The following is a 26,225-nucleotide window of genomic DNA, read 5'->3' as shown; positions in this document are numbered from 1 at the left end:
TCGCGTATGGTGTGATCTTAAGGACAGCGTCAAAATGCAAAACGAAGAGGGAGTGAGACAAAAAAAAAGTGTGCTGTTATCAGCTGATCAAAAGTTGAAGATCAATAAAACTGCATCAATAAAAATGCATCAATAAAATGTTCAAAAGCACTCAGTGATGAGTAGCTGCGGCATTCTTGTTAATCAGCTGAAAAATTAATTTGGGCATACTTGATGCCAGTGTTTCCAGTTGGCAAGTGGGACTGTTGATCGAGGTGGTAAGGATGGCTTTCACCATGGGCATCCACTGTCTGCAACTGAATGTCCATTTTTGTAACCTTCCCTTGCCATCCATCCCCAAATGTTCTCAGTTGGATTTAGGTTAGGGGAACACGCAGGATGGTCCAAAAGAGTGACATTATTCCTCTGAAAGAAGTCCTTTGTCGGGCCGGTATTTGCACTCCCTCTAGTGGCCCCGCAGCCAGGGCAGCCATTGGCCAATGAACTGCTCAGCTGGGAGAAATGCATTATGGGAAAAAGTTAAAAATAGTTGTTGCTTTTTATTTTAAACTCATGTTGGTACTTGTCTTGTATATTTCATAGCTACCTTGTGAGTGTTAAGTTGCTGTGTGATGATTTTTGCCTTCTATTTAAGATTGAGGGAAAGGCTTCTTGAGACGTCATCTGTACTTCTTTGAAGAAGGTGTTCTATTTAAGATGACATTGTGAGACAGACTGTTATACTGAGTAATGACTTCCTGCGATTTTCAATGGGTTGATATGGGTTGATCGTTGTGAGTTTTTTCATAGCTCACGATTGGCTCCTGTCAAATAAAGAGCTGCCTGGTCCTCACGGACTCGTGCACACCACAATATGTCTTTTTATGACGTGGACATGTGCGGCTTGCTTATGTATAAATCTGTTTCTCTCTAAATTTTGTGGGTGGTGCGTCTTATACACCAGAAATTACGGCAATTACAACATAAATCTATACACCCTAAAATAATGCCATTAAATAAAATAATCATTCATGCTTACAATAAACGTGTTACCACATGACATAATTGAAAGAAGGGGAGGACAGCAATAATATCTTTGATGTTTTTCAAGATTGCCTGACTAATGACAATAGCACTGTGCTCTTTAATGCCAAAACAAGCTCAATGCTAACTTGATTTACTGCTTATGAAGAGCATGCACATCCACATCCACACCAGACACATATTAGCATTATGAAAGCCAATCAAAGGCCACCCCCGTCTGACCAAATGAGATGATCGATCCACAATTTGACCCTATAAAGATTGAAAAACAGCTAGCAGAGCCAAAACAACCACATGTCATCCCCACTCCCTCACCGCCCCAGCCGCCAACAGTTAATTCACTAAAATGTCAGCTGGACTGATGAAGACTAAAATGATTTCGGGCTTTGGTATGCTACTTTTTAATAACATCAATAAGCCTCGCAGGAAATTTCATTTGCACTATATGTTATTTGTTCAGTGCCTCAGGTGGCTGAGCACCGTCTCATATAGAATAAGAACTGATAGAAAAAATGACAGAAGAAATGTGTGTTATAATGGCTATAATGGTTATAATGATTAAAGCGAAACGGAATCCAAAGTTTAATCTTGAATACTGGCTGTGTGCTGTGTTTATGTATGTATGTCTGCACGTATATCAAAATCAAACATTACGACAGGGCTGTCCAAATGGTCATCATGGCTGTTTTTTAATGGCCCGCGGCACATTGTAAACATATAATTTAACAAGAAATCTTTAAAAATAAAATAAAAACAGCAAATATGGAAAAATCTGCAAGTCAAAATGTTAAGAGTCATTTAATGAGATGAAGTCGTAATTTTACGAGAATAACATCATAATTAGGGATGTCCCAAACCAATCTTCAAGATAATATCGGGTTCCGCCACGAGATCGGACCGGTCCGATTGCCGCATAGCGTTCATAACACCGGGCACTCGCTCCAACATGGCAGACGCGGTAATGCGTGTAAAAGCTGGTTGCCACTCGACTCCCACCACCCGCAAGAAGAAGAAAACGCAACACCACCATGCAGACATGCCCGTCGTGTACCGTGGTGAAGTTATTGTGGTGACACTGGATATTGGGCTACGTAACTACAGCAGTAGCTCTCCCGCAATGTTCCTGGACTGCTGTGTCACGGTGCCGGGAGCTCGCATGGGAAGTGCCGCTGTACAGTGGTGGAGCTACGTGGCGGTCAAAGGTAGCCGTGGCCACCCTTGGTCATTCTCCGGCCACCCCACTGGCCATCTAGACATTTCAGGTATCAACTTGTTTCCGCCCGTGTGAGTAATGGTCTCACCCTGGCCACCCTAATGAAAAATTTCGGACTCCGCCAATGCCACTGTAAACGCCGGTTGTTTATACTAAGGACCGTCAATAAATTACTATTGTGTTGTTGTGTTATGTGGCCCGTGGTGGAAAAAGTCTGGACACCCCTGCATTACAACGTGAATTAAAATGCATCACTTTGTGACAAATGTTTGGTATAAAATATTATACCATGAAATCATAGAAAATCTTTTTTACAGTACTAAACATACTGGCACAAAAACAACTTGTTTTTCAGTGGGACTTGTGTTGACTGTGTCTCCACAGCTGTAAAGAAAAAGTCTTAGTCACGTAACTGCCAATTTGTCAATTAATGAAACACAGGAAGAGATTCTGGCATAAACGTGGATATGAAAATAATTAAATTGATGCACAAAGAAACACAAAAACAGGAGTGGAACATGAGAGCAAGGATTATTTTTTTTTTATTATCAAAAACAAGTAATATTTGCCTCAGGAGGTGTCATAGTCAACCTACAAGAATGAACTAATTTTGGTATAATGGCTGATTTGAATATTAAATATTCTAAAAAGTAGTATAAGACATAATTCACGCTGGCAAACGTGAATTGTCTCTCCCTATCATTAGACTGACTAATATTGAATATCTATGATGCTTGTGTACTGTAGATGAGTCAAAGGTTTCATTATGGTCAAATAGGGCACAATTAGAACCAACTGTACACCTGACTGCAGCCTGAAAGAGAAGCAGACCTTGCACATGACTGTAACCGCAGTTGTGGGTGAACCGGCCTGCTGAGGTTGAGGTCACTAGGGTGTCTGCGGTTTATTTGTGCAGAGGAAGCATTGGGGCGATGAGAACAGGAACCTAGGATCAAGGAGGAAGGCAAACTTAGACTTACAGGATGGCTCGGTGGGAGGAATGCGAGACGACAAAAGAAGAGAGAAGCGGAGGGAATACCCAGAGGGTGGAATGTGGTGCCAGGTCATACTGTAGTTAACAGTTGACAGGAGGAGCAGTGGAAGGGTGTACAGATGAAGGGAAGAGTGTGACTAAAGTACAATTCCAGGCCTTGATAAGACTTCTTGAAGTGGGTGGGCAGTGACATCAACTCTTCATCCCCTAGACAATCTCTCCATAAGGCTTAATGGCGACTGTTGAAGGAGGCTGTAAGTAGTTACCTTCTTAAACTCCTCAGCGAGGAGGGAGACAGAAGTCCCACATGCAGCGTGCACATGTCAGTTATTGTGAGTTCAACAATGTGTGTGTCTTTACAAGATTACAAGAGTCACGCCTGGTATCACTGATGTACCTGAGGTGAAAAGGAGGAGCCTTCCCAAGCACATGTAACGGATGCAAGCCAGTGCAGCTGTGCGATAGTATGTTGTGTATACCTCACTCCCTGATGCCTTAAGAGCTGCGCTGGATGAGTTGACTGGCCGCGGGCCTCATCTATAAAGTTTGCGTATGCACAAAACAGAGTCGAAAAGTTGTGTACAGCCTTTTCCATGCAAAGCACGTGGTCTATAAAAACCCAACCTGACGTGAGAATGTGCGCACCGGTACGCCACCTCTGTAGTTGGCGTACGCACTTTTTGGAGACATGGCAAAAAGGCGTCGCACATTTTAAGTGGTGATTTAAAGTCCCATCAATCTATTTTCTATGCCGCTTATCCTCATTAGGGTCGCAAGGGTATGCTGGAGCCTATTCCAACTTCGGGTGAGAGGCGGTGTACACCCTGGACTGGTCGCCAGCCAATCACAGGGCACATATAAACACATGATGATTATATGTATTTAATTGTGATTCTGTGCATGTATTTTACTTTGTTTTATTTGTTTCTTATTATTATCTATATATACTGTATATATTATTATCTTATTCGATCTTACCCTGTTCTTATTTGCTATAACCTGTTTTTATTCTTGTGAAGCATCTTCAGCACCATTGGGATGCTGTAAGGTGCTTTAATTTGATTTGATCATAAACACCATTACGCACAAGTGTACAGTACCCCGACTAAAAGATATATGAAAAACACAACGCAGTGCTTGAATATTTCATCATTTATTTTATAATCACGATAATATTATGAGTTAGATTAATATTAATTAAAGTTGTCATTAAATACTTTCGTAGGGTTTAAGTTTACAAGACATAGATCTAATATGTCATCAGTGCTCCGTTTCTTGCTTTTATTGGACAGTTTATAAAAAATAAGACAGTTTTTCGTTGCATATGTCAAGTATGTCATCAATAGCAACATTTATTTACCACGGCCTTTATTTATATGGAGTGTCAGTGCCGTGTGTGTAAACTCTCCCTTTCCTTTTCCACAAATGATGGACTTTTCTTTTGTTGTGCTTTGAACTAACGCACATTAGTTCCTCATAAAATAATTATAATATACCTAATAGTTTTATGGTGTCAATGTCATCATTAAGTTAAGCTGTTGATGTTTACAAAATACATGGAGAAATACATCTGAACCACTGTGTGCATACAATGCTATGTCTAACCACTCGAACCCTGACTACCAACTCATTTTTGGTGAGTACGTTGTCTCTACTCACTCATTATCAAACTATGTTTCTGTCAACTATTTTATTATTAATTTATTATAAAGTGATAGTTATTATCAATTCATTACTACCATTAAGTGTATAGTTTCCTTACAGTAAGTATAACCCTTGACTATCATTGCACTATATGGTTAAATTGCCTTATCACCTTGCTGTTACAAAAGGCAAAAAGTTCATTTGGAATACCGGAGGTGAACACATGTATTGCAACTGACGTGAAATTGATGAGGGGTTGGATTAAATAAGCTTTGCTTCTTCCTACACCTTTTTGGACATGCGGAACTGTGAATTGTGTGATGTGCTCAAGTGTAACTGGCGTGCATGTTCAAGATGAATTAAACCAGCACCATTACCATAAGTTAAATATTTTAAAACATCCATCTGGAGTTACAGAAATTAATTTTCATCATAACTTCATCCCCGTTTTGAGTCTTTGCATTCACCTTTAAATGAAACAGATTTCGCTAAGCTTATATTCATCTAAAATGTGGTATCAATTAGGAAAACTGTAGAAACATGCTCCTTAAAAATTTAAATGTGAGCCCTAATATCGTTTTTTTTTTTTTATGTTTCGCCTCGGTTCGCCTTGCTCCATTCACAGCGATGACAGTGGACATGCTGTCACTCAATCTTTGTTTTATTTGTTGTGCCACTGAGGTGTCTTCCAAATATGACACTTTTTCCAGTATTTCCACCTCCATTTCCATGAAAGTCCACTTTATCTTCATCCTCTTTGTCTTCCCACCAGCCGTGATGCCAATGCAATCAAGGCTCTTTAAATATGGACGCCACATACATGAGTCACTTTGCACTGACCTTTCTATGGTGAAGTGGAGGCGTGGAAAGGGTGTAACTTGAGGCGGAGTTGCGTATGCACACTTCTCCACAAGGTGGAATTTATGAACTACAAATTGAGTGAATGTGTGCATACACCACTTTTTATAGGTTTGAATATTTTTGTCCGTACGCACATTTTGGGTTTCTGGCGTACAGAGCCTTTTAGTCAGATTTCCATGCACATTTTTATAGATGAGGCCACAGGGCTTTTAGCTCATTGGCTCGTGCTGCTCAACTTAAAACTTGCCTCTCCATTGCCAGGAAGAAGAGAGAACTAGCTGGTGCACTGCAGGCATTTTTTTTATTACACACAGTGGCACCGTGGCATTTAAATGTCCCAGTGTTTTTCACATGCGAGCCAACTCTCAGCTGATTTTTTGCTTCAAACTGGTAGCTAAAGTTTGGGCTAGGAGATGCTTGTCACGGGCAGGCATAGCCGAGGACAGCTATTTGGGTGCTTGTGTCAATGAGAATGAATCTAAATTGCATTAGCAGCGCGCTAACTAGTCACTGGGAAAGATTGTCAGCGCATCAGCAAAACATATGTACTTTATAGCGATTTAATTTATCTTATTTATTATGTATTGTGTAAAACTATGCCAGGAACAACATCACATGATTAGAGAGCCACCATCCACCAAGCCTGGACACAATAAGGTCATCAAATCTTACCTTTATGCACTATCAGCATAAAAACGGAAAAAAATAAAGTACAATAGTCTATCTGTGCAGCGTGGGATGACGTTAGGAGGTGTGTTCAAGGACCGTGAAGCAAAGTGAGACAAATCGTTGCTCCCATTAAAAATTCAAAAATTGGGGGATTTCTAACTGCACCTGATATTTCAAGAAAAGCTTGGTGACACAAAAAGGCATACAATACCATTATTAAAAAGTATCCTGCTTAAGTCGACGTCAAAACATGTATGGTCGACCTCTTTTCTCGACATAAAATTTGAGAAAATTGCTGCATATGTGTCAACATGTGGTATAGTATTAAACTTCTTCATTAATGCTCAGCAACTACTGTCTAGTCACACAGCATTAAAATGTGTACACAGTGATTTCCTGTTCACTGCAAAACAAGCTTCAAAATAAAAATAATGGCAGTATTAACCTGAATTCTACACCCATTAATATATTTTCTATGATTGTTAGCCACCAGAAGACAGATTTGCACATTTGCACAAAAAGCTTGAATGTCATGGTCATCAGGACATACAACAAAATTACCACAGAAGCTCTGTTAGACAAGAGCAATATTGTCTCTAAGCTGCGCGCATGTGCGTCTGTGCGTCATGTGTGTCTAGCCAATAATAAGACCTGCACGTATTTACTTCCACAGCCAATTTTTTCATTAACAGCGTGATAAGTAGTACATGCTGATGTTTTCCAGGTTAGCGTATGGCTAATGCTACAGCGGAGCTAAGAGGTCTAAATGCTGCGTGCTAACCCTATATTAGGTGAAATGAATGGGCGTTCAACATCCACTCACCAAGCCCAGGTAAAAAAAAAAATGTTTCTTTTGAGGTGGCTGTCGGAGTATGTGCGAAGAGGTGAAACTGGGTGAGGTTTTTTCATTTTCGAATGAGATAGGGCTTATAAAACATGTTGCAAAGCCAAAATATCAAGCGAGTTTTCGTGAAAAGTGTGGCGTAACTGTGCATGTTTTACTGCCGTGCTTTTATTTTGATGGCCGGACATACCGGATACAGGGAGTGTTACGCCGAGTTTGCTTTGCTGAAGGGACCGGAAGGTTGGTTGAGAGTTACATGGCAAGAACTGCAGTAAGTGCAAAAATCACCCATCATTGCCCATTCTCCTTGAATTTATGGTATAACTCCCAAGTAAATGTACAAGCAATGGTTAGTTTCGGTTTAAATTTCGGCTATGTCGACATCATCCAGCAAGTTCGAGTGGCGCGGAAATAACCGGGTTAACCGTAGACCACCTAAAAGTGGTATGCCTACTACAAACCTAAATATTGCATGAATTTACTTAAAACCAGTTTTTGATAATGCATGTAAAGAACTTAATTAGATTGTGCTCAACTTTTTAAAGATCGGATTACCATACCAAGATTATGCAAATGCAAACCAGTTCCTTCCCACTGTTTACGTCAACAAGGAGACACATTAAAGGTATAGAAGCTGAAATAAGTACATGGATAAAATAAAAACCTACTGGTTTAATGAGCTGCAGAAAGATCTCAAAGAAGACGCTGTAAATACATTACGCAACGCCTTAACACATCCCTGTGGGTAGAAACGTATCTAACAGCCGTATTTTAACACTAAAACGTTTTGTATTGACATGTGAATTCAAATAAACTGAAAATCATATGTTTGTATTGTATTAGTCAGTGATAAGTAGACAACAACAACAGCAGTAGATAACATAAAAAGGATGCTCTGCCTCTCATTAAATATATTTCAGTGAGTGACAAAAAGATCAACAACCAACATCCTGAATAACACTTTACTGAGTAAAGTAAGAATGGTATGTCCGCCTACAATGTCACTGACATGCAACAAACATGCTATTACAAACAATTGACCGTGTAACGTAAAGTTTGTTTTTAAATCGTCAAAGCAAGCCATCACAATTTAGTGCATATAACCATACTGAATGAAAGAGATGCTGTTCTCCTTCCGTGAGCTACTGGAAAAACAGCCAACATTGGTGCTTATGTACAATATGGATTTGCACATGTCTTTGTATTAGTCAGGTGCACAGTATACAGCAGAAATACCTCTCATCTCTGCAGTACAGCACTCTCTCCAAATGCCACTTAGCCAAACAAACTGGTGTGCAAGAAAAGGCATTGGAGCCATTTATATAATGGACCCAAAGAGGTGCTCTGTGCTGTATCACTGTCTACACCCAAGAAAGCAGTTGTGCTTTTGCAGAAAATAAAGGATGGCAAAAAAAGAAAAAAACCCCAAACAATATACACAACACAACAACAGTGGCAACAACAACAAAGCATACTCAGAGAAAGAGAATGCAAGAATGAGAGAAAGCATTAGGCAATAGAAAAAGATTGTTTACTTTAAGTCAGCCTTGTGTACAGTGAGAGAGTGGTATTAAAATAGGGCTTAGTGTTGTGAATTTGTGATCTGTCAGTCCATGTGGGAAACAAAGAGAGAGAGAGCGAAAGCCTGGCGTTATTCCCATGAGGTCTCTGTCATTCTCTGTCGGAGGAGCGAGGGATCTCCAGGGGGATTGAAAGTTCTCAGACTGACAGACTGTTTACACTCGGCAGTATAAGATATTCCTCTTTGCCGCTCCCTCACCTGTTCCCCTAATAGTCTCATAATGACCTCCTCAGGTGTTAACTGAGAAGCCAGAGGAGGGCTAATTCAAAGTAAAGTAGTGAATGCCACCGTGGGCGACGGCTGTAGCGACAGATGCCAGCCCTGACACCTCAGCATCCCAGCCTTTGTACTTTCCCACTCTCTTTTGAATCTAATCTACCTCACCCTGTAGCCATTTTTGGTTGACTGTGCCTGACTCCTCCAGTAGTGTTTTGGGAGCCCAGTGTGCCTGGGAGATGATGATGATGGGGAATCAGGCCGGGCAGACAGCTGTCATTTACAGTCCATCTTCCCAGAGATTTCATTAGGTTTGCCACAAAATGGTCTGTGAGTAGTCTTGGGTCTCCCAATGCTTTAATTAAGTACAGGATCGAGTTCCTGCCTCCAGAGTTCCTAATTTGAGTCACTGTCAAAGACACATCTTGTCCTTGGAATCTTTTAAACCGAGATATTGGCTGGCTTAAGTTCTTATTTTCTATCACAGTATGTTCCTTTGCCCTTTGTCTCAGCATTGTGCTTAAGGATTCTTAAACCTGAGCCAGGTGGTCACCTATGACAACACCTATGATCCATTATGTGGAAACACAGGGTGGGGGAAGGATGTTGAAGGATAAGAGCGAGACAGCAGAGTGTGGAAGAGATGGGTAGAGAGAAAACGAGAGCGAGGAAGAGATAAAGAGAAAACGAGACTGCTTTCTAATTCAGCCATCTGGCTTGCTTTACTTCATTATAATATTTTGGCTCTGTGAGTGTGTGTGCATGTATGTGCATGCGTATGTGTGTGTTTGCAAATTTGTAAGTGCCTTCCATGCCACAGATGCAGGCAGAAGAATCCTCGTTTATTAACAGCTTAATAGAGCTCCATCTGGGCCAGGCCCTGTGCTTGTGTTCCATCAGAGACATTCATCACCGAATCGCAGGAATTACGACTATGACTGACACCAACACGGGCGGAGGTGACCCCGACGCAACAAGCAATGACGCTCACACACCTCGCACTGCATAAAAGCAGTCGTGTGTCTGTTGTGATGAAAAATGCACTAAAGACATACAAACTAAGGTTAACTAGCATACAGCAGATAATAGGATAATAAGACCCTCTATGTCGTTGCTAGCATAGGCTGAAAGGTTAAATTGTGCTTTTACAGAATCACTATTTGTCCTACTTAACCATAGGCAGACAACCACAGATGTCCTTTTTTGCTACTGCCAAATATTGAAATGTAGCAAGGACACCGAGGAATGCAACAGTAAATGAGCTCATTTAGAAAGAGGAAGAAAGGGTAGACATGAAATTTGATTCATTTACCAAAAATCACAAGGAGGCTTGGAGGTAGTTAGATTTTCCTGCTAAAAAATTTTGACAACTGTCAAAACACAGATGCCTCTGTGATATAAAGATGCTGTGTTAGGGTAATGCATTGTAGGAGTTACAGACGGGTGTAACAGGCAACTCAGCTGAGCAGGAAGTTGGCTAAGTGATAGGGATACACTGAGCGAGCAAGCATGTTGCTGAGTACGACATCATCGCTCATGCACCAATATCATTATCGGCAGCAAAACTGATACCAATATGAAGCAAAATCTTATTTTTAATATCGCTCTACTGATATTGATCCCTATATCCAGTACAAGAGCTGAATGATTTCTGACTTTACAACAATAATAATACTGTTTATAAAGATACCATCAGAGGTGTCAATAATGTGAATGCTCAATTATAAGGTCATGGTAAAATTAAGAGCTATGACATTTCTCAATAAAGCCACATTCAAACAGATAGCAAACTAAATAGCAAAGGTAGAAAGTTAAACATAGTTATTTAAATAACTGTCGGACAGTGTCATTTAAACTTTCCCTCATTTATCCTGGTTAATTAGTTCCAGACCCGACTGTGATAAGTGAATTTTCGCTAAGTAGTATTCCTTATTTAGACATTTAATATTTTTGCAGTTAGAGCATAGCAAACCTGTATGTGACCTTTTAAATACAGTTTTTAGCATTATTAATTCCCTCTAGACAATAAATAACACCCCTATAATCACTTCTCCACTCATATTACCCATATAGTAGACATAATAATAGAAATAAGACATCTTGACATAGATAAGACATAACATGCTGTAGACTCACATCTTTAGCATTGACAGCGTACTTCCAGCAGTGGCTATTGTCTCATTAATGTAACGTTACTGATACTAGTGACCAGTGTAGAATACCACTGTAATTACCGTTGTTTGTTGTTATAAAGAGACTCACGATGCACTTCAATCACTTTCTCAACAAGTGGAGAACACATGCGGTGAACATTCACACAGGAGCTGCTGTCAGCCACAACTCATACAAATCACTGGCACTCTCCACCAAAGACGGTGCTATCCACACCAAATTTTGATTCAAAATGCATATTTTTCAGTGATAATAGGCCATAGTCAACCACAAAACAGTGATAATTGATTCATTTATTTTGAAAATCCGTAATAGAGTGAAGCCATGAAATTCGGACATCGATGTGGCGAGGGATGACTGTATACTTGATTTAGTAGCTGGTGTTGAGTGTATGTGCCCAAGAAAAGTCTCCAAATTGAATATTGCCACCTATAGTCCTCACATCCCACCATGTGCACAACATGCACGGATTGTTGAAAATAGTTTCTGTGGATTACAAACATAGTGCACATTCAATACAATGCCTTTCATTTGGAGGACATCACATCACCATCCACACTCTCCCATCTTGCTATGAGACCCTCCATTCAGACAAGGTTGAAGTGCAAATTGGACATCTGGTGCTGTGATGCATCTGACAATACAGTCAGGGTCCCCCAGACACATCACCACCATGAAGACATAAAGATGGTGAAAGAAAGAGTGGAAGAAAGATGGACAGAGGTGTGGAGGAAGGGATGTCGGACCAACCATATGTCTCACATTTAGAAGAGAAATAACAACACAGGGAGAGAGGCACAATGCAGTGCGCTCCCCCCAGCTCCAGTTGGCAAGTGAGTCAGAGGGAGCATCGAGCCAAGGTAACTGCATATACATATCAGATGACACAACGCTGACACAAGTTAGCTATGTTTCAATCTGTTCACTCAGTTTCTACATTAGGTTCAGTGATGCCATGGTCTACCTGCTCACGCTAGAAGAACGTTGCTGATACTAAGATAAGATAGACCACTGACAGACTGAATACACCCCAACACATACTGTGTCCCTTCGTCTTTAAAACAAACAAAGATTACATTTGACATACAAAGAGAAATAGCATTCATTTATTGGATATATTTATTTGATGGCCTTAAGAGACAGATAATACTGCTTTTTCATTCAGGTGGTGTCCCCATCTTCTCAGTTTCCTGCAGTGGATGTATATTCTATTTATTACAAAAGCTCAATTCAACACTATTCATTTTTTCCCCTCTGATGCTTCTGTCAATGTTTTAATCATGTAATGAACAAACATTTGCATACATACAGCTTGATGATTACTTGTTATGCCTCCAAATGTGTGGCCACCCATGGATGCTCGAATTTGTCACATTTAGACGCATATTGTATTTGTAAACCTCAGCTAGCCCGTTGCCATTTATTTGTATCTGCAACCCTTTTAGATGCTCCGAGCATTAGCAGGCAAAAAGGATGCGGAGAAGCCCTCACAGAAGGCTGACTCTCAAAGGAGCCACTTTCTACCTGTGTTTGAAATGATAAAAACAGCCTGGTGATCCCACAAAAGCCTCGATCACTTTGCTTTGAACTTCAAAGAATGCACACACAATTAAAAGTGGCATGGAGGGATTCAAATAAAAGAAAAAACAATACTACAAAACAATATTTGCTCATTATCTGAATGCAGTGCCATGTGGTTGTATCCAGAATGTTGTTGGGGAACGTTTGGGTAGAGCCTCTGAGTCACAATGACTGGTCTTGCTGTGGTCACCAATCAGCACACAATAGAAAACTTAAGGGCTGTGATATGGTAATATTGATGCATAGTCTCTCCTTTGTGTCCTGGGTCTTCTCCGAGGCCTCTTACCAGTTGGACGTGACCGCCTATCCAGGGAGACGCCGGGGGAGGCATCCTGACCAGACACCAGAGCCACGTCATCTGGCTCCTCTCAGTGCGCAGGAGCAGCAATTCTACTCAGAGTTTCTCACAGATGACAGTGTTTCTCACGCTATCTCTAAGGGAGAGCCCAGCCACCCTACGGAGAAAACTCGTTTTGGCCGCTTGTACCTGTGAGCTCGACTCGCACTATAAATCATCCAACCTGGTCCAATTGGGATCTACTCAAAATTTGCTAAACTCTGTGGAGAAAAGTAGCACTATGTTGGTGTCATGTGATTAATCATGATATGCTACTTGCTGGCCGCACGGTGGCCGTGTGGTTAGCATGTTGGCCACACAGTCAGGAGATTGGGAAGGGCTTGGGCATCTCTGTGTGGAGTTTACATGTTCTCAGAATTTGAGTGTGAATGATTGTCTATAGGTCCCCTGCAATTAGCTGGTGACCTGTCCAGGGTGTACCCCGCTCTCGCCCGAAGTCAGCTGGGATAGGCTCCAGCATATCACCGCGACCCTAATGAGGATAAGCAGCGTAGAAAATGGATGGATGCTACTTGAGACTCACCAAACTGAGGAAGAAGACAAAGAAAATGCCTTGGACGCACAGCTTTTAGAAAAAGTTTTGTTCTGACCACAGCACATGCCAGCCCAAACAAGCATTTTCTAGTTGTTATAATGTTGTCAAACCTACATATGTGACCTGGCATCGATTCTAGGACCCCTATTATTTTGCTTACCTCTCCGAGAGCTTCATAACGTTTCTGGTTCCAGCGGTGGAGATCTTCTCTTGCATTGAAGATAAAAGGTTCTCCTGTCTTTATGTGCCTGAGCTGTCCATCTGTGGGAAGACACAGAGAATGAAAGTGGGCATTTTGTGTACAGAAGCATGCATGACAAAACGTTACAGCTGGGAATCGATTAAAATGTTGAAGCATGATTAACCACATTCTGTCCGTAGTTAACTCATAATTAATCACAATCAAAGACAGAAAGAGGTTTTTATCTATAATAAGTGTACCTTTATAAGATCATTTAAAAGTTTTTAATACACCTGTCAAGATGAAACTGGATAATATGCTTTATGCTAATTTTTGCTGTTTTTTTTAACAGCTCAGCTCAAAATAGACCTCAATGAAAAACAAAAAAACAAAATGCACAACAAGTAGTAGCAAGGTAAACTGTCCATCACTCACATATCATCCTCTTCAAGCAAGGAATCTCATAACATATATTTGTGACTAACGTTACAAATAAAAGTCTGCAAAAAAGGCCCACCAACTAAGTGAAACAAAAACAGGGTGCTGGAAAAATAAATATTGACAACTTACAAAAAATAGAGTGCTGAAGAACAGTCAGTAGTTTACAGAACTAGGACTACGCCCATAGTCAGGCTATAACTTATACTTCACTTCCAAACACAGAGACATACAGACACAAAACACTCTTTTACGCACACTTTATCACACTCTCCTTAGTCTGGAGACTTCAACGATGTGGAATTATGACACCGCGGATGTTTAAACATGCAACTTATTCTGTCATCTTTGACAAACACAGCAGTTGAAGCACAAATGTTAAAAAATCACTAATAAATAATAATAATAACACTAAGAAATTCCCAAAGAAATGGACATCTCATTGAGCGCAGTGTGTGTGTTCGCTCACTTCTGCCTTTGTCACACTGATACAAGCCTCCAAAATAATTGTGCTTGGGTATGCTTGCCGGTAACTAACAGCTCATAACCCAAGTTCAGCTCAAAGCAACAGTTCAAAGCCAATAATCAGCCGAGAGACGGCTCTAAAAGACACTCACACAAGGTACCACTGTAGAAATTATAATAAAAAATACCTGCAGTGCTCCAGTACCTTTTCTCTTCTGGCATTTGAGAGTCGACGTAGGCCTACTCCGTGTCAACTCAACTCACAGCGATAGTAGGTACAAATAACTTTGATCTTGTCGAGAGAGCCATTTCCGTTTGCTCAAACTACGGTGTGGGCCGATGGTCAAAAAGGACGTGGGCGCGTTATTTGTTAATTAAAGCGTTAACTTTGACAGCCCTGCAAAAATACAAACTATGTTCATTTCCTCCAGTATGTACTTCATGAACTGCTGATAGTATCATACATATAGGTCAGGACAGGTGTTTTTGCATCAAGTAAAAATCCCAACCAACAATTATTTGAGGCACGGCGTCTATTATAGCAGAGGCCACTATTTCACAATACAAATTGTTTGAAACGCACATTATGCCCATGAAATCTAGTCAAAATTGTGTGCAAATAAACTGCTCCCAATGGGTAACACAATTAGGATGACCAGTGAGGTAAGTATCATACAGTATCTATTTGGGAGACTTTAAGGATATCCATATTTCATTTAAAATAAAAGAATAAGACGGTAGAAATGCCTCTTATGAGATTTCTTTTGCGAATAATTGCCCTAGTATACTGTAGCTATGGAATCCCAGGTTTTATACCTCAGCAACGAGGCCATCGATCCTTCGGCTGACACTGCAACACAATAAAAGACTAAGCAGCGCTAAATTAAATTTTGACCTTTATGACTGCAAAAGTTGTACAAGCTAAACCACTAAAAAGTATGCCTATGCAACCCAACTAGCCAGGGGGCCGTCATACTTTATCATCAAAAACAAATATGCAAGCTATTCCTCATCGGCTGCTAAATTGCCACCATTCTTAGCGTGAAAAACCTTACTGTGCAAATGCAATGCGAGTCTCATAGCACCTGCTTTATAAGTGAGTTGTTAAACAACACCTAATCCTAATCTTGGTTTGTCATCATGTTGCATTAAAAACAGACTTGTGCCTGTGAGGAAGAGGGGAGGGGTGAGAAGTTAGGATAAAGGTAATGTGCACTAAAGTACCTTGAAGAAAATCAATTATGCATTCACGGAGGAGAGAGGATCTAAACACCATCGCCTAAGAGAAGCACAAGGAGCTATAATGAAATCCTACAATGAGAAAGGTGTGTGCGTTTGACTAAAAGTGTGTCTATGTCTGTGTGTGTGCGTGTGTGTGTGTGTGTGTGTGTGTGAGGGCATGAACAGCTCCGCTGCCTCCCCCCAACCCATCCTCTCTGAGGAATACCGTTTTCTCAACTTTTCTCTTCTTTTTCTGTCATAATTAGCATTCTGTTCTCAATTTGGCCGCTTAATTAGGTGTACATAACCTTGGATTTCCAGTAATGGAAAAACCGGAGGGCTAGTGAAATGAAGCCATCATCTTTAGTGATTAAGACACCTGCAAACTATTGTACACAGTCTTGTCTGCATTCATATCATTACATGCTCAAATTAACATTTTTGTTCCACCTGTCTCCAGCCACGGTAGCCCTGCTGTAACTGTGAAAATGCATGAGAGCCACAGTAACTGTAAGGAAGACATTTCGGAGACACCGCCTCGGGGGCAAGGTGGCTTTAACAGAAATCCTCCCCTTCAAAAATGGGCTTCAGCAGAAGCGGACAAGATACACAGCTGGATAGAGATCTGCATGCGTGTGTGTGTGTGTGTGTGTGTGTGCGGAATGATGCAATAAGGAAGGGCAGTTGACGTAGAAAAGTGAAGAAAAGAGGCTCTCATTGTAGTCATCGCTTCATGGGGCACCCAGCTGGGACATGACGGAACTAGGGCCCTGTGATTTCCAACTGATGGAATTGGCCAATAAAAATGGAATTTACTTTTAAACGCAGAATCTTGCGGAAAATTGATTTAATTTGAATGAAATGCTGACATGTTGAGGAGAAGGAAATGTTTGTGTGGGGAAATATTTCCCCAGCCGACTGCTCAAACGTGGCGGAAAGTTCTTCCAAACACTACTCTGAACATGTCGAAACGGCCACCTGAAACACAGGTGAAAGTTAGCAAAAAGAAAACGCTGAAACTCCTGTTTTACGGAGCGTTAAGGGAAACTAGCTGGGTTAGTTTAGTTTAGCAGAGCATGCGAATGCGGCAGTGTGTGTGTGAGACTCTGGCTGCATAAGTGTGTTTACACCGTATTGTGTTTTACCGCTTGCTAATGTAACCGATCATTTTAGGATGCCCGCTAACGTCATGCTAGTTTTGAGTGAAATAACTCAACCGTCAAGAGTCATTCTCAACACTTCTGTCCTTCAAAATAAGGGTGCTGTGCGCTACATACTGTCTAATTGTGCTAATAAAATATGCGTGTCATAAAAAATAGCTTACATTAATAACAAACTTAACTACAAACTAACTACAAACTTAACTACAAACACGGGCATTACAATTTGTTGAGAATTTTGTAGCAACGTGTGCAGAGGCTGACAACCTATGAGAAAAGTAAAGCTGCATCACATTTTGTCCACTGATGTATTGCATCAATATATGTAAGGACTTTTGCATTTAATTAAGTGACATTTTATTCGCTAACTCAAAAAGCACACAGTGTATGGTGGTAAAATAAGTGTAAAATGTAAAAAACAAAATTGCAAAAAATTACAATGGAAAAAACAATTTGGAAAAATAAATAAACGTAATTTGGGAAAAAATAAAACAAATTTCAAAGGGCCCTCGGGAAGGCTATGATGTTGGCAGGCATAAAGTGGTGGCATAGTATCGGATAGGTATGTTTCTCTCCATATCTGTTCTTATAGGCACAGTTGGATTATGTAAATGCTCCGGCAGACGGAGTGCAAGGCTGAGTAGGTTTCTGACGGGCCGTAGAGTACATAACATGTCCCACATCCAGCCAGCCAGACAGCCAGCAGAGATACTGACAGAGAACAGAGGGAGGGAAACACTACAGGGGAATGCTAAAAGCTAGAAACACCCCTCCACTTTCACCATGCCTTTTTCCACCTGGTTTGCAAAGCAGGTGAATTCCAAAGAGACTTTTAGATAAACTGTATATACATCAACAGGTCTCATTTAGCACATGTATGAAAAGCATATTTGTGGTGTTAAATGAATTGTTTGCTTATTGTGCCACATAGCATGCATCTATTAGAACAAACTTTCCACCAGCTTTTGCGGTGCATTCTGGAACTCGTAGTTATCAACAGTGCATGCGCAATATGCTAACCGATCAGTTATACAAATATAAAAATATGCATTTAAAATAAAAGTGTAACTTCATTCATACAAAGCAGTGTCAGAAAATCATATTAAAACAACACATTATCACTCATAGCATATTTAAGGATGAAAATGAGTCCCCCTGTGTCAATCCTTACCCACCACTGTTCAGAGTTCAGTGTTTTAGTATATATATATATATATACATATTATAATATTATTTGTTTTTGTGCTCATTCTTTTCTTTTTGGCGTAAACCTAGTGTAATTCAATAAAATCACAGTCATGAAAGCATAATACAGGTGGTCTTCGGATTACAGTTTTCCAAGCTTCAGCGTTTCCTGGTTACAGCAGTCCTTCGTTTATTATCGTTAATTGGTTCCAGACCCGACCACGATAAGTGAATTTCCGCAAAGTAGTATTCGATATTAATAAACACATTCTTTTTGTAGTTAGAACTATAAAGAAGCTGTTTAGGACTTTGTAAATACATTTTTTTACCATTATTAGAGCCCTCTTGACATGAAATAACACCCCTATAGTCACCTTTACACTCATATTACCCAATATAGTAGATATAATCAGAGAAAATACGGCATTTAAGACATTAATAAGACTCGTGTGCGTGTATGTTTGAATAAATGTCTTCTGGACACATGAACAGGAAGTGACATTGGGGATTCAGAGTTGAGTTTTAGCTGGAGTAGGGCCACAACAGTCCCCCATTACGTTAATTATTATTATTATTATGTTCAAGTCTGGTGCATGTTACTAGTGACACCTAGTGGCCAGTGTCGACTACAATTCATCTTAAACTGTATTTGTATTTTAGTTCCTTCAGGAAATGAATGCTTGAAAATGCTTAATTTAGGCCAAAAATACATAACATTTGCTTAAATATGCATTTTTGGACTAACAATGGGCCGTAGTCAACACAAAACAGCAGTCATTCATTAATTCATTAATTTTTGAAAAACTGTGATAGAGTGTGGAAGCGATGTTCGACCCGCAACGGAGCGAGGAACTGTACTTAAATAAATGATGAATAGTGAACAAAAAGATCAAAGAACAAACGCTCTGGATTGGCGTGTACGGTCTTTGATGCAGTATTTGAGGTGGCAAATGGTGGTCACACCAGATAGTGACTGGTTTTCGGACCACCCCCGACAATTAAACTGCACATTTTGGAGTAGCCTTTTATTGTGGCCAACCTCAGGCACACCTGTGCAATAATCATGCAGTCTCATCTGCATCCTAATGGCCACACCTGTGAGGTGGATAGATTATGGATCATGAATGATGACTGCTCACTAACATATTTAGACAGATTTGTGAACACTATTTGAGAGAGATCTGCCTTTTGTGGACAGAGGAAAAGTTTTAAATGTTTGAGTTCAGCTCATGAAAAATGGGAGCAAAAACAAAATTGTTGCGTTTATATTTTTGTTGAGTGTAGTTACGGGCAAATGGCGGATTAGTATGTTGGTGGATTAACACATTGGCGGACTGGCAGAGTAACACAGTCGCATCGCTACACTCATAGGAAGAGGAAGGACAACCTCGCTGTTGTTCTTTTTAGTTAACTATTTAACTTTAACCTCCATTATGTCTCCCAAGGCAGTGAGGCAAACTCATCTGGTGGCAGAACGTTTTTGTTGTCAGATGCTTAGTGGAGAAATCAACATTGGCTGCATGCCCGATCCAAACAGCTGAAACAGGTTCTGTCTTTTTTAAAGACTATTTCATTTAAAGGGGACCTATTACGCGTCTCCTCTTTTCTGACCTGTAAATGTTGTCACAATGTTCTATTCCCATGTTAAACAATGCCAACCCGTCAGATAATGAGGTTTGCGCATTTGTAAGTGAGACCTGAAAGCAGTTTTGGACGGCTCTGCACGTTGTGTTTTACAGAGTTTTTTTAACGCCGAGTTCCACTGACGTCAATGCAACCCGTACTTCCTTATATGGGCATGCCCAGGCAAACGCTGTCGGCCTGCCCTCCCCCTGCTCTGCTTAGCTCTGCTCTGTTCACCGTATTAGCATATATGGTTCCCTGGAAATGTTTGTTCGGGTGTGGCTAAAGAGGCAAATCAGGCAGAAGTGGCTGGAGTTGCTGATTCCCGGCCAGCAAGAGAAAGATATGCTCATCTGTCAACGGCACTTCACACAGGACAGTTTTGTGAACACGGGCCGACACGAAGCTGGACTATCCGCCAAACTGTTGCTGAAGCAGGACATTGAGCTGCTGATGTTGAAATGCAGACCTTTTTATTTGCCCCGTGAGTTTAGCGCTGTGTACTTAACTGCTGTTTACATTCCACCACGAGATAACACCGCCAACGCACTAGGCCTCCTGCATGACATCATTGATAAACACGAGACCAAACACCCAGACGCTGTATTCATTATATCTGGCGATTTCAACCACTGTAACCTCAGGACTGTTCTCCCCAAATATTACCAGCATGTAAGCTTTCCCACAAGGGAAAATAACATCCTGGACCAAGTCTACAGCAACATGAAAGGTGCTTTGAAGGCTGTTCCAAAACCCCACTTTGGAAAGGCTGACCACATCTCTATATTCCTTTATCCAACATACAGACAACTTCTTAAACAAGCTCCCCCTGTAAGTACAGCTGTTAAAGTGTGGAATGAAGAAACTGATCAAGTACTTCAGGACTGCTTTGGCTGCACAAACTGGGATGTGTTTAAAACTGCTGCGGGGCGGGAAGACGGTACTGTTGATTTGGATGAATATGCTTCTGCTGTTACTGGCTACATTAGCACATGCATAGAGACTGTTACCACCACCAAGTATTACAGAAAATACCCTAACCAAAAACAGTGAATGAACTGTGATGTAAGGGTAAAGCTACGTGCTCGTTCGACTGCATTTGTCATGGGCACCGCTGAGGACTACAAAAAGGCCAGATATGACCTGAGGAGGTCCATACGAGAGGCCAAGAGGCAGTATAGACAGAAGCTGGAGGGCTACTATTCCACCTCAGACCCTCTGCGCATGTGGGTGGGGCTCCAGCACATCACAGACTATCGACAGCGGAGTAGCGTAGCCACGTCCAGCCAAACCACACTTCCAGATGAGCTGAATGAGTTCTATGCCCGCTTTGACACCCAAACTCCTGATGAGCAGAGAGGGTGGCTGGACTTGGGGAGCACACAGGACTCACCTCTCATGGTGACATCAGCTGATGTGCGCAGGGTTCTAAACAAAACAAACCCACGAAAAGCAGCAGGCCCAGACAACATCTCAGGACGTGCGCTTCGGGTTTGCTCATCAGAGCTAGCTGATGTGCTTGCTGACATATTTAACCTGTCGCTTGCACAAGCATCTGTACCGACCTGCTTTAAGTCCACCACCATAGTGCCCGTACCCAAGAAGAGCAACGTGACCTGCTTAAATCGCCCTATAGCACTCACTCCTATTGTTATGAAGTGCTTTGAAAGAATAGTCATGACCCACATCAAAAAGAGCATCCCGGCAACTGTGGACCCTCTACAGTTTGCATATCACCAGAACCGGTCCACGGATGATGCAGTCAACACTGCCATCCACACAGCCCTTTCTCACCTACAGGGCCAGGACACATATGTCAGAATTCTATTTATAGACTATAGCTCTGCTTTTAACACAATCAGCCCCCACAAACTCACAAATAAGCTCCTCACACTTGGCCTGTCACCCTCCCTCTGTAACTGGGTGTTTAACTTTCTAACAGGCAGACCCCAGTCAGTCAGAGTCCACAATCGCACATCCAGCTCAAGAATTGTGAGCACTGGGACCCCACAGGGGTGTGTGCTGAGTCCACTCCTCTACACGCTCTTCACCTACGATTGCATGGCCTCCCAGAACAACACCAGCATCATTAAATTTGCGGATGACACTACAGTCATCGGACTGATCACTGGTGGTGCTGAAACATCATACAGAAGAGAGGTGGCGGACCTCATAGATACAAGATACAAGATACAAGAGAGTTTTATTGTCATGTGCATAGTAAAACAGCAGTTATACCATGCAATGAAAATCTTATTCTGTTCATTCTCCCAAGAAAAGAAATAAAACAAATGAAAGAATAAGAACATAAGAAACATAAACACATAAACATATATACCAATAAATTAAGCAACAACAACAGAAGAGACATTAATACAAGCAAATAATATAAATAAATAAATAAATAAATAAAGTGCTATGAGTGTGTGCGTGCGGCGTGTGCGAGTGCTTCGTTGAGGAGCCTGATGGCCTGTGGGTAAAAGCTGTTTGCCAGCCTTGTGGTCCTGGACTTCAAACTCCTGTAGCGTCTGCCTGATGATAGGAGTGTGAATAATGAGTGTTGTGGATGTGTGCTGTCCTTGATGAGGTTGTGTGTTCTGCGTAGGACTCTAGTTTTATAAATGTCTTGCAGTGAGGGGAGGGCTGCCCCAACAATGTTCTGTGAGGTCTTGATCACCCGCTGGAGTGCCTTCCTGTCACGTGTTGTACAGTTACCGTACCAAACAGTGATGGAGGCTGTAAGGACACTTTCGATAGTGCATCTGTAGAAGCAACTCAGGATTGTGGTGGACATGCCAAATTTCCTCAGTCTTCTCAGGAAGTACAGTCTCCTTTGGGACTTCTTCATAATTTGTTGGGTGTTGGGACACGGGAGAGTGTCACAGAGACGTCTGCCACGGAGGGCGCCATCTTTGATCGACCATAGCTTGGTGTCGTGATAACAATCTCCTTCTCAATTCTCCTTCTCCTTCTCAATACAGATAAGACTAAAGAGATGATCATCGACCCAAGAACAAGGGAAAAGGAGCCGCATAGACCCCTGTTTATTGATGAGACTGAGGTGGAGAGGGTGAAAACCTTCAAGTCCCTTGGCACACACATCAGCGAGGACCTAACCTGGTCTCACAACACCCAACAAATTATGAAGAAATCCCAAAGGAGACTGTACTTCCTGAGAACTGAGGAAATTTGGCATGTCCACCACAATCCTGAGTTGCTTCTACAGGTGCACTATGGAAAGTGTCCTTACAGCCTCCATCACTGTTTGGTACGGTAACTGTACAACACGTGATAGGAAGGCACTCCAGCGGGTGATCAAGACCTCACAGAACATTGTTGGGGCAGCCCTTCCCTCACTGCAAGACATTTATAAAACTAGAGTCCTACGAAGAACACACAACCTCATCAAGGACAGCACACATCAACAAAACTCATTATTCACACTCCTACCGTCAGGCAGACGCTACAGGAGTTTGAAGTCCAGGACCACAAGGCTGGCAAACAGCTTTTACCCACAGGCCATCAGGCTTCTCAACGAAGCACTCACACACGCCGCACGCAACACACGCACACACTCATAGCACTTTTTTTTTATTTACTTATTTATTTATTCATTTATTTGAATTATTTATCTGTATTAATGTCTCTTCTGTTGTTGTTGCTTAATTTATTGGTACATATGTTTCTTATGTTCTTATTCTTTCTTGTGTTTTCTTTCTTTTCTTGGGAGAATGAACAGAATAAGAATTTCCTTGCATAGTATAACTGCTGTTTTACTATGCACATGACAATAAAACTCTTGAATCTTGAAGTCCAACGCCTTTCCAACATTGCTTGGTGGTGTTGAAGAGTCATGTTATGTAATATTTTATTACTGTATTTTATATGTCCTTCATGTGTTCTGTGTACAGTGTGAGTGACTTTGGAGTTAATTTAGGTATTAGATCCGACTTTCATCATCACAGTCTAGGAACGGAACTTGTACCTAACCAAAGAACCACCCGTATCCTCCTTGCATAGTGGAATTACATTAACGATATATTTTGCTACGCTCCTGCAAAAGTGAATTTTGTTGATGAGTACTTACGCTCATTAAAGGCATATTCAAACTCCTCCAGGGTTTTGGGGAATGTGAAAGGGGGTTCATCTTTCTTCATGAGTTCATCTAAGTCTATTCTTGACAGCAAATCTGGGAAGAAAGACAGGGAGGGATGAGAAGGTGAAACCTCTTTATTTTCATAGAATATCATGTTAGATTGTCTTGCCTCAATCTCAATCACAAATTGTAAAGGCGGAACAACAAGCAGAGATGTGCTTGTCAGTCCTCTGAAGGTGTGTACCAAATAGCATGATGATTCAGCTAAACACCCTCAAGTTACGGCAGATGTTTTTGGAGCTGTGTGAGAAATTTTAATTTTAATCTGATTTATTGGAGTCAAGCATCAATAATAGCACCACAAGGGGGTTATTTGTCAGAGAAATAATAGCGCAGGCAACACAGCCTGTAAAGTCCTGCCAGAGAGGTATCAACTCAGATAGGTTTGTTAATGCTGTTGTAGTTTGCGATGGTTTAGAACTGCATCTCCATGAGATAAACACTGATTCTGTAATACCTACCTGATGGTGTATAACCATTTTTAATGAGGATTTTACAGTAGTTCTCATTTCCTTGTGCAGGTGTGCCTAATTGTGTGGCTGTTGAATGCATTTTACAGACGTGATAACAACATGTATCATGATATGGTTTAATAACAGAACCTAACTATTCACCCTTGAGTGCTGTGGTTTTCTCCCCATCCTCCTGGCCGCCCACCTGGGCCATGCCGATCAACAGTATGCACAGAGCTGATTCAGCAGCACTAAGCTGAGGGATGAGCATCGGATCCGATCCCAAAAATCACAGAAGGGTTTCCTGTGACAAGTGAGAATGAAAAGGGAGAAAGCCATTACTAAATTGTTTTTGGATTGTTAACAAGAGTGGACACCTTACTAATGAATCCTGCTCCATATTTGTTTTAAATTGGAATGATTGGCAGCATCTATCAAATATGTTTCTCTATCAGTCCACAACTGTGACCGTGATAGCTAGCCAATGTAGAGAACAATTCACTGCTATTTATAACTGCTATTTATAACTATATATTTTAAAAACTGATGCTAACAGATGCGTTCCATGTGCACATACTGTAGCATACTTACTAATGCAGTAATTATCTCCTACAGGCTGCATACAGCGACTACAGTCTTTGTTATGCTCTTAAACGTACAATATTTCTAACTTCAAAAGAGTGTGTGCAGCCCCCACATGGGAACCACTGCGAGCGAAGTGAGTAACAAAGTCGTGCTTTTGCTTGACATTCTTTTAAAAGGCAACACAGAGCCAGTACATGCACAGAAGACAATAAAAACAACACGTTGTTTTTAGTTTGACTCACACGCCTTCAGAACAGTCCACTTGCAAGCTGCTTCCTGGATAGCATCTTTGAAACAGGAAGTACTCTGAGGCTGGGTCGAGCGGCTTCCGGGTTACCCGGGCAACGGATGGAAGTTGTTTTTTTTTTCTTAAAGGGACACTAACATAGCTGCGACCGCTGCTGCGATATACAGTACTCTCTGCATTGAAGGCCCTGACGTTGTTTAAAAGTTGTACGTACCATATCCACATTTGTTATAGTGTTTTAAAATACTGAATGGTATATTCTTATCCCTGAACACAGATTGAGTTCTAATTTAGTGAATGTACACTTGACACAGGTGTTATTGGTCAGAAATGTGTGACATTAACAAATTCACCAGCTAGATCCACTCATCAGCCATAACATAAGGCACACAATAATTCAATTCAATACATAATACATATTACAATACATGATGCCAATTATAGAGAACACACCTCAATTGCTAAGATGGAAAATATAATAATATACATTATCAAACAGTTAAAAGCATGCATTCAACATTCTTCCCTATAACTTAAAACAATTCAACAAGAGAGGAGAACTACAACATCAGGGGAAAATGTCATTAAAAACATATGCTCATACAACACAAAATAACTTTTTGCATAGCAATGTGAGGAGGAAAATGATCAAACAGACTGAGCAAGTAACTCAAGCAATGTACTACAGTAATATGAGCCAGTTTGAGAAACAATACAATCATGTTTATAAGGTGCAATATACAAAATGTTAAGACCAGCTGAAACATTTTTGCATTTTCACTGTTGGATCCAAAGGAGGTTCTAAGTAGAGCTTCAAAAT

General features: G+C 41.0%; 1 protein-coding gene across 4 annotated transcripts in view; it reads right to left on the bottom strand.

Moving 5' to 3' along the window:
* Positions 1-25,453, bottom strand: part of fam172a (family with sequence similarity 172 member A) — a 190,853-nt gene extending 165,400 nt beyond the window's left edge. For 2 of the 4 annotated variants that reach the window (XM_054772503.1, XM_054772501.1), the window contains exons 1-4: positions 25,401-25,453; positions 24,736-24,877; positions 24,053-24,154; positions 13,853-13,953 (exon numbers count right to left, since the gene is read on the bottom strand). In XM_054772503.1, the coding sequence (XP_054628478.1) occupies positions 13,853-13,953; positions 24,053-24,154; positions 24,736-24,844 (312 nt within the window). In that variant the 5' untranslated portion in view covers positions 24,845-24,877; positions 25,401-25,453. Of the gene's footprint in view, positions 1-13,852; positions 13,954-24,052; positions 24,155-24,728; positions 24,878-25,400 lie in introns of all 4 variants that reach the window. The other 2 variants (XM_054772504.1, XM_054772500.1) reach the window with 2 other exon arrangements.
* Between the last annotated feature and the right edge of the window lie 772 nt (positions 25,454-26,225).

This window comes from Dunckerocampus dactyliophorus, chromosome 4 (assembly GCF_027744805.1).
Source record: "Dunckerocampus dactyliophorus isolate RoL2022-P2 chromosome 4, RoL_Ddac_1.1, whole genome shotgun sequence".
In the NCBI taxonomy this organism is placed as follows: Eukaryota; Metazoa; Chordata; class Actinopteri; order Syngnathiformes; family Syngnathidae; genus Dunckerocampus; species Dunckerocampus dactyliophorus.
The sequence above is the reverse complement of the archived record's forward strand: the minus strand, read 5'-3'. Positions and strand labels throughout refer to the sequence as shown.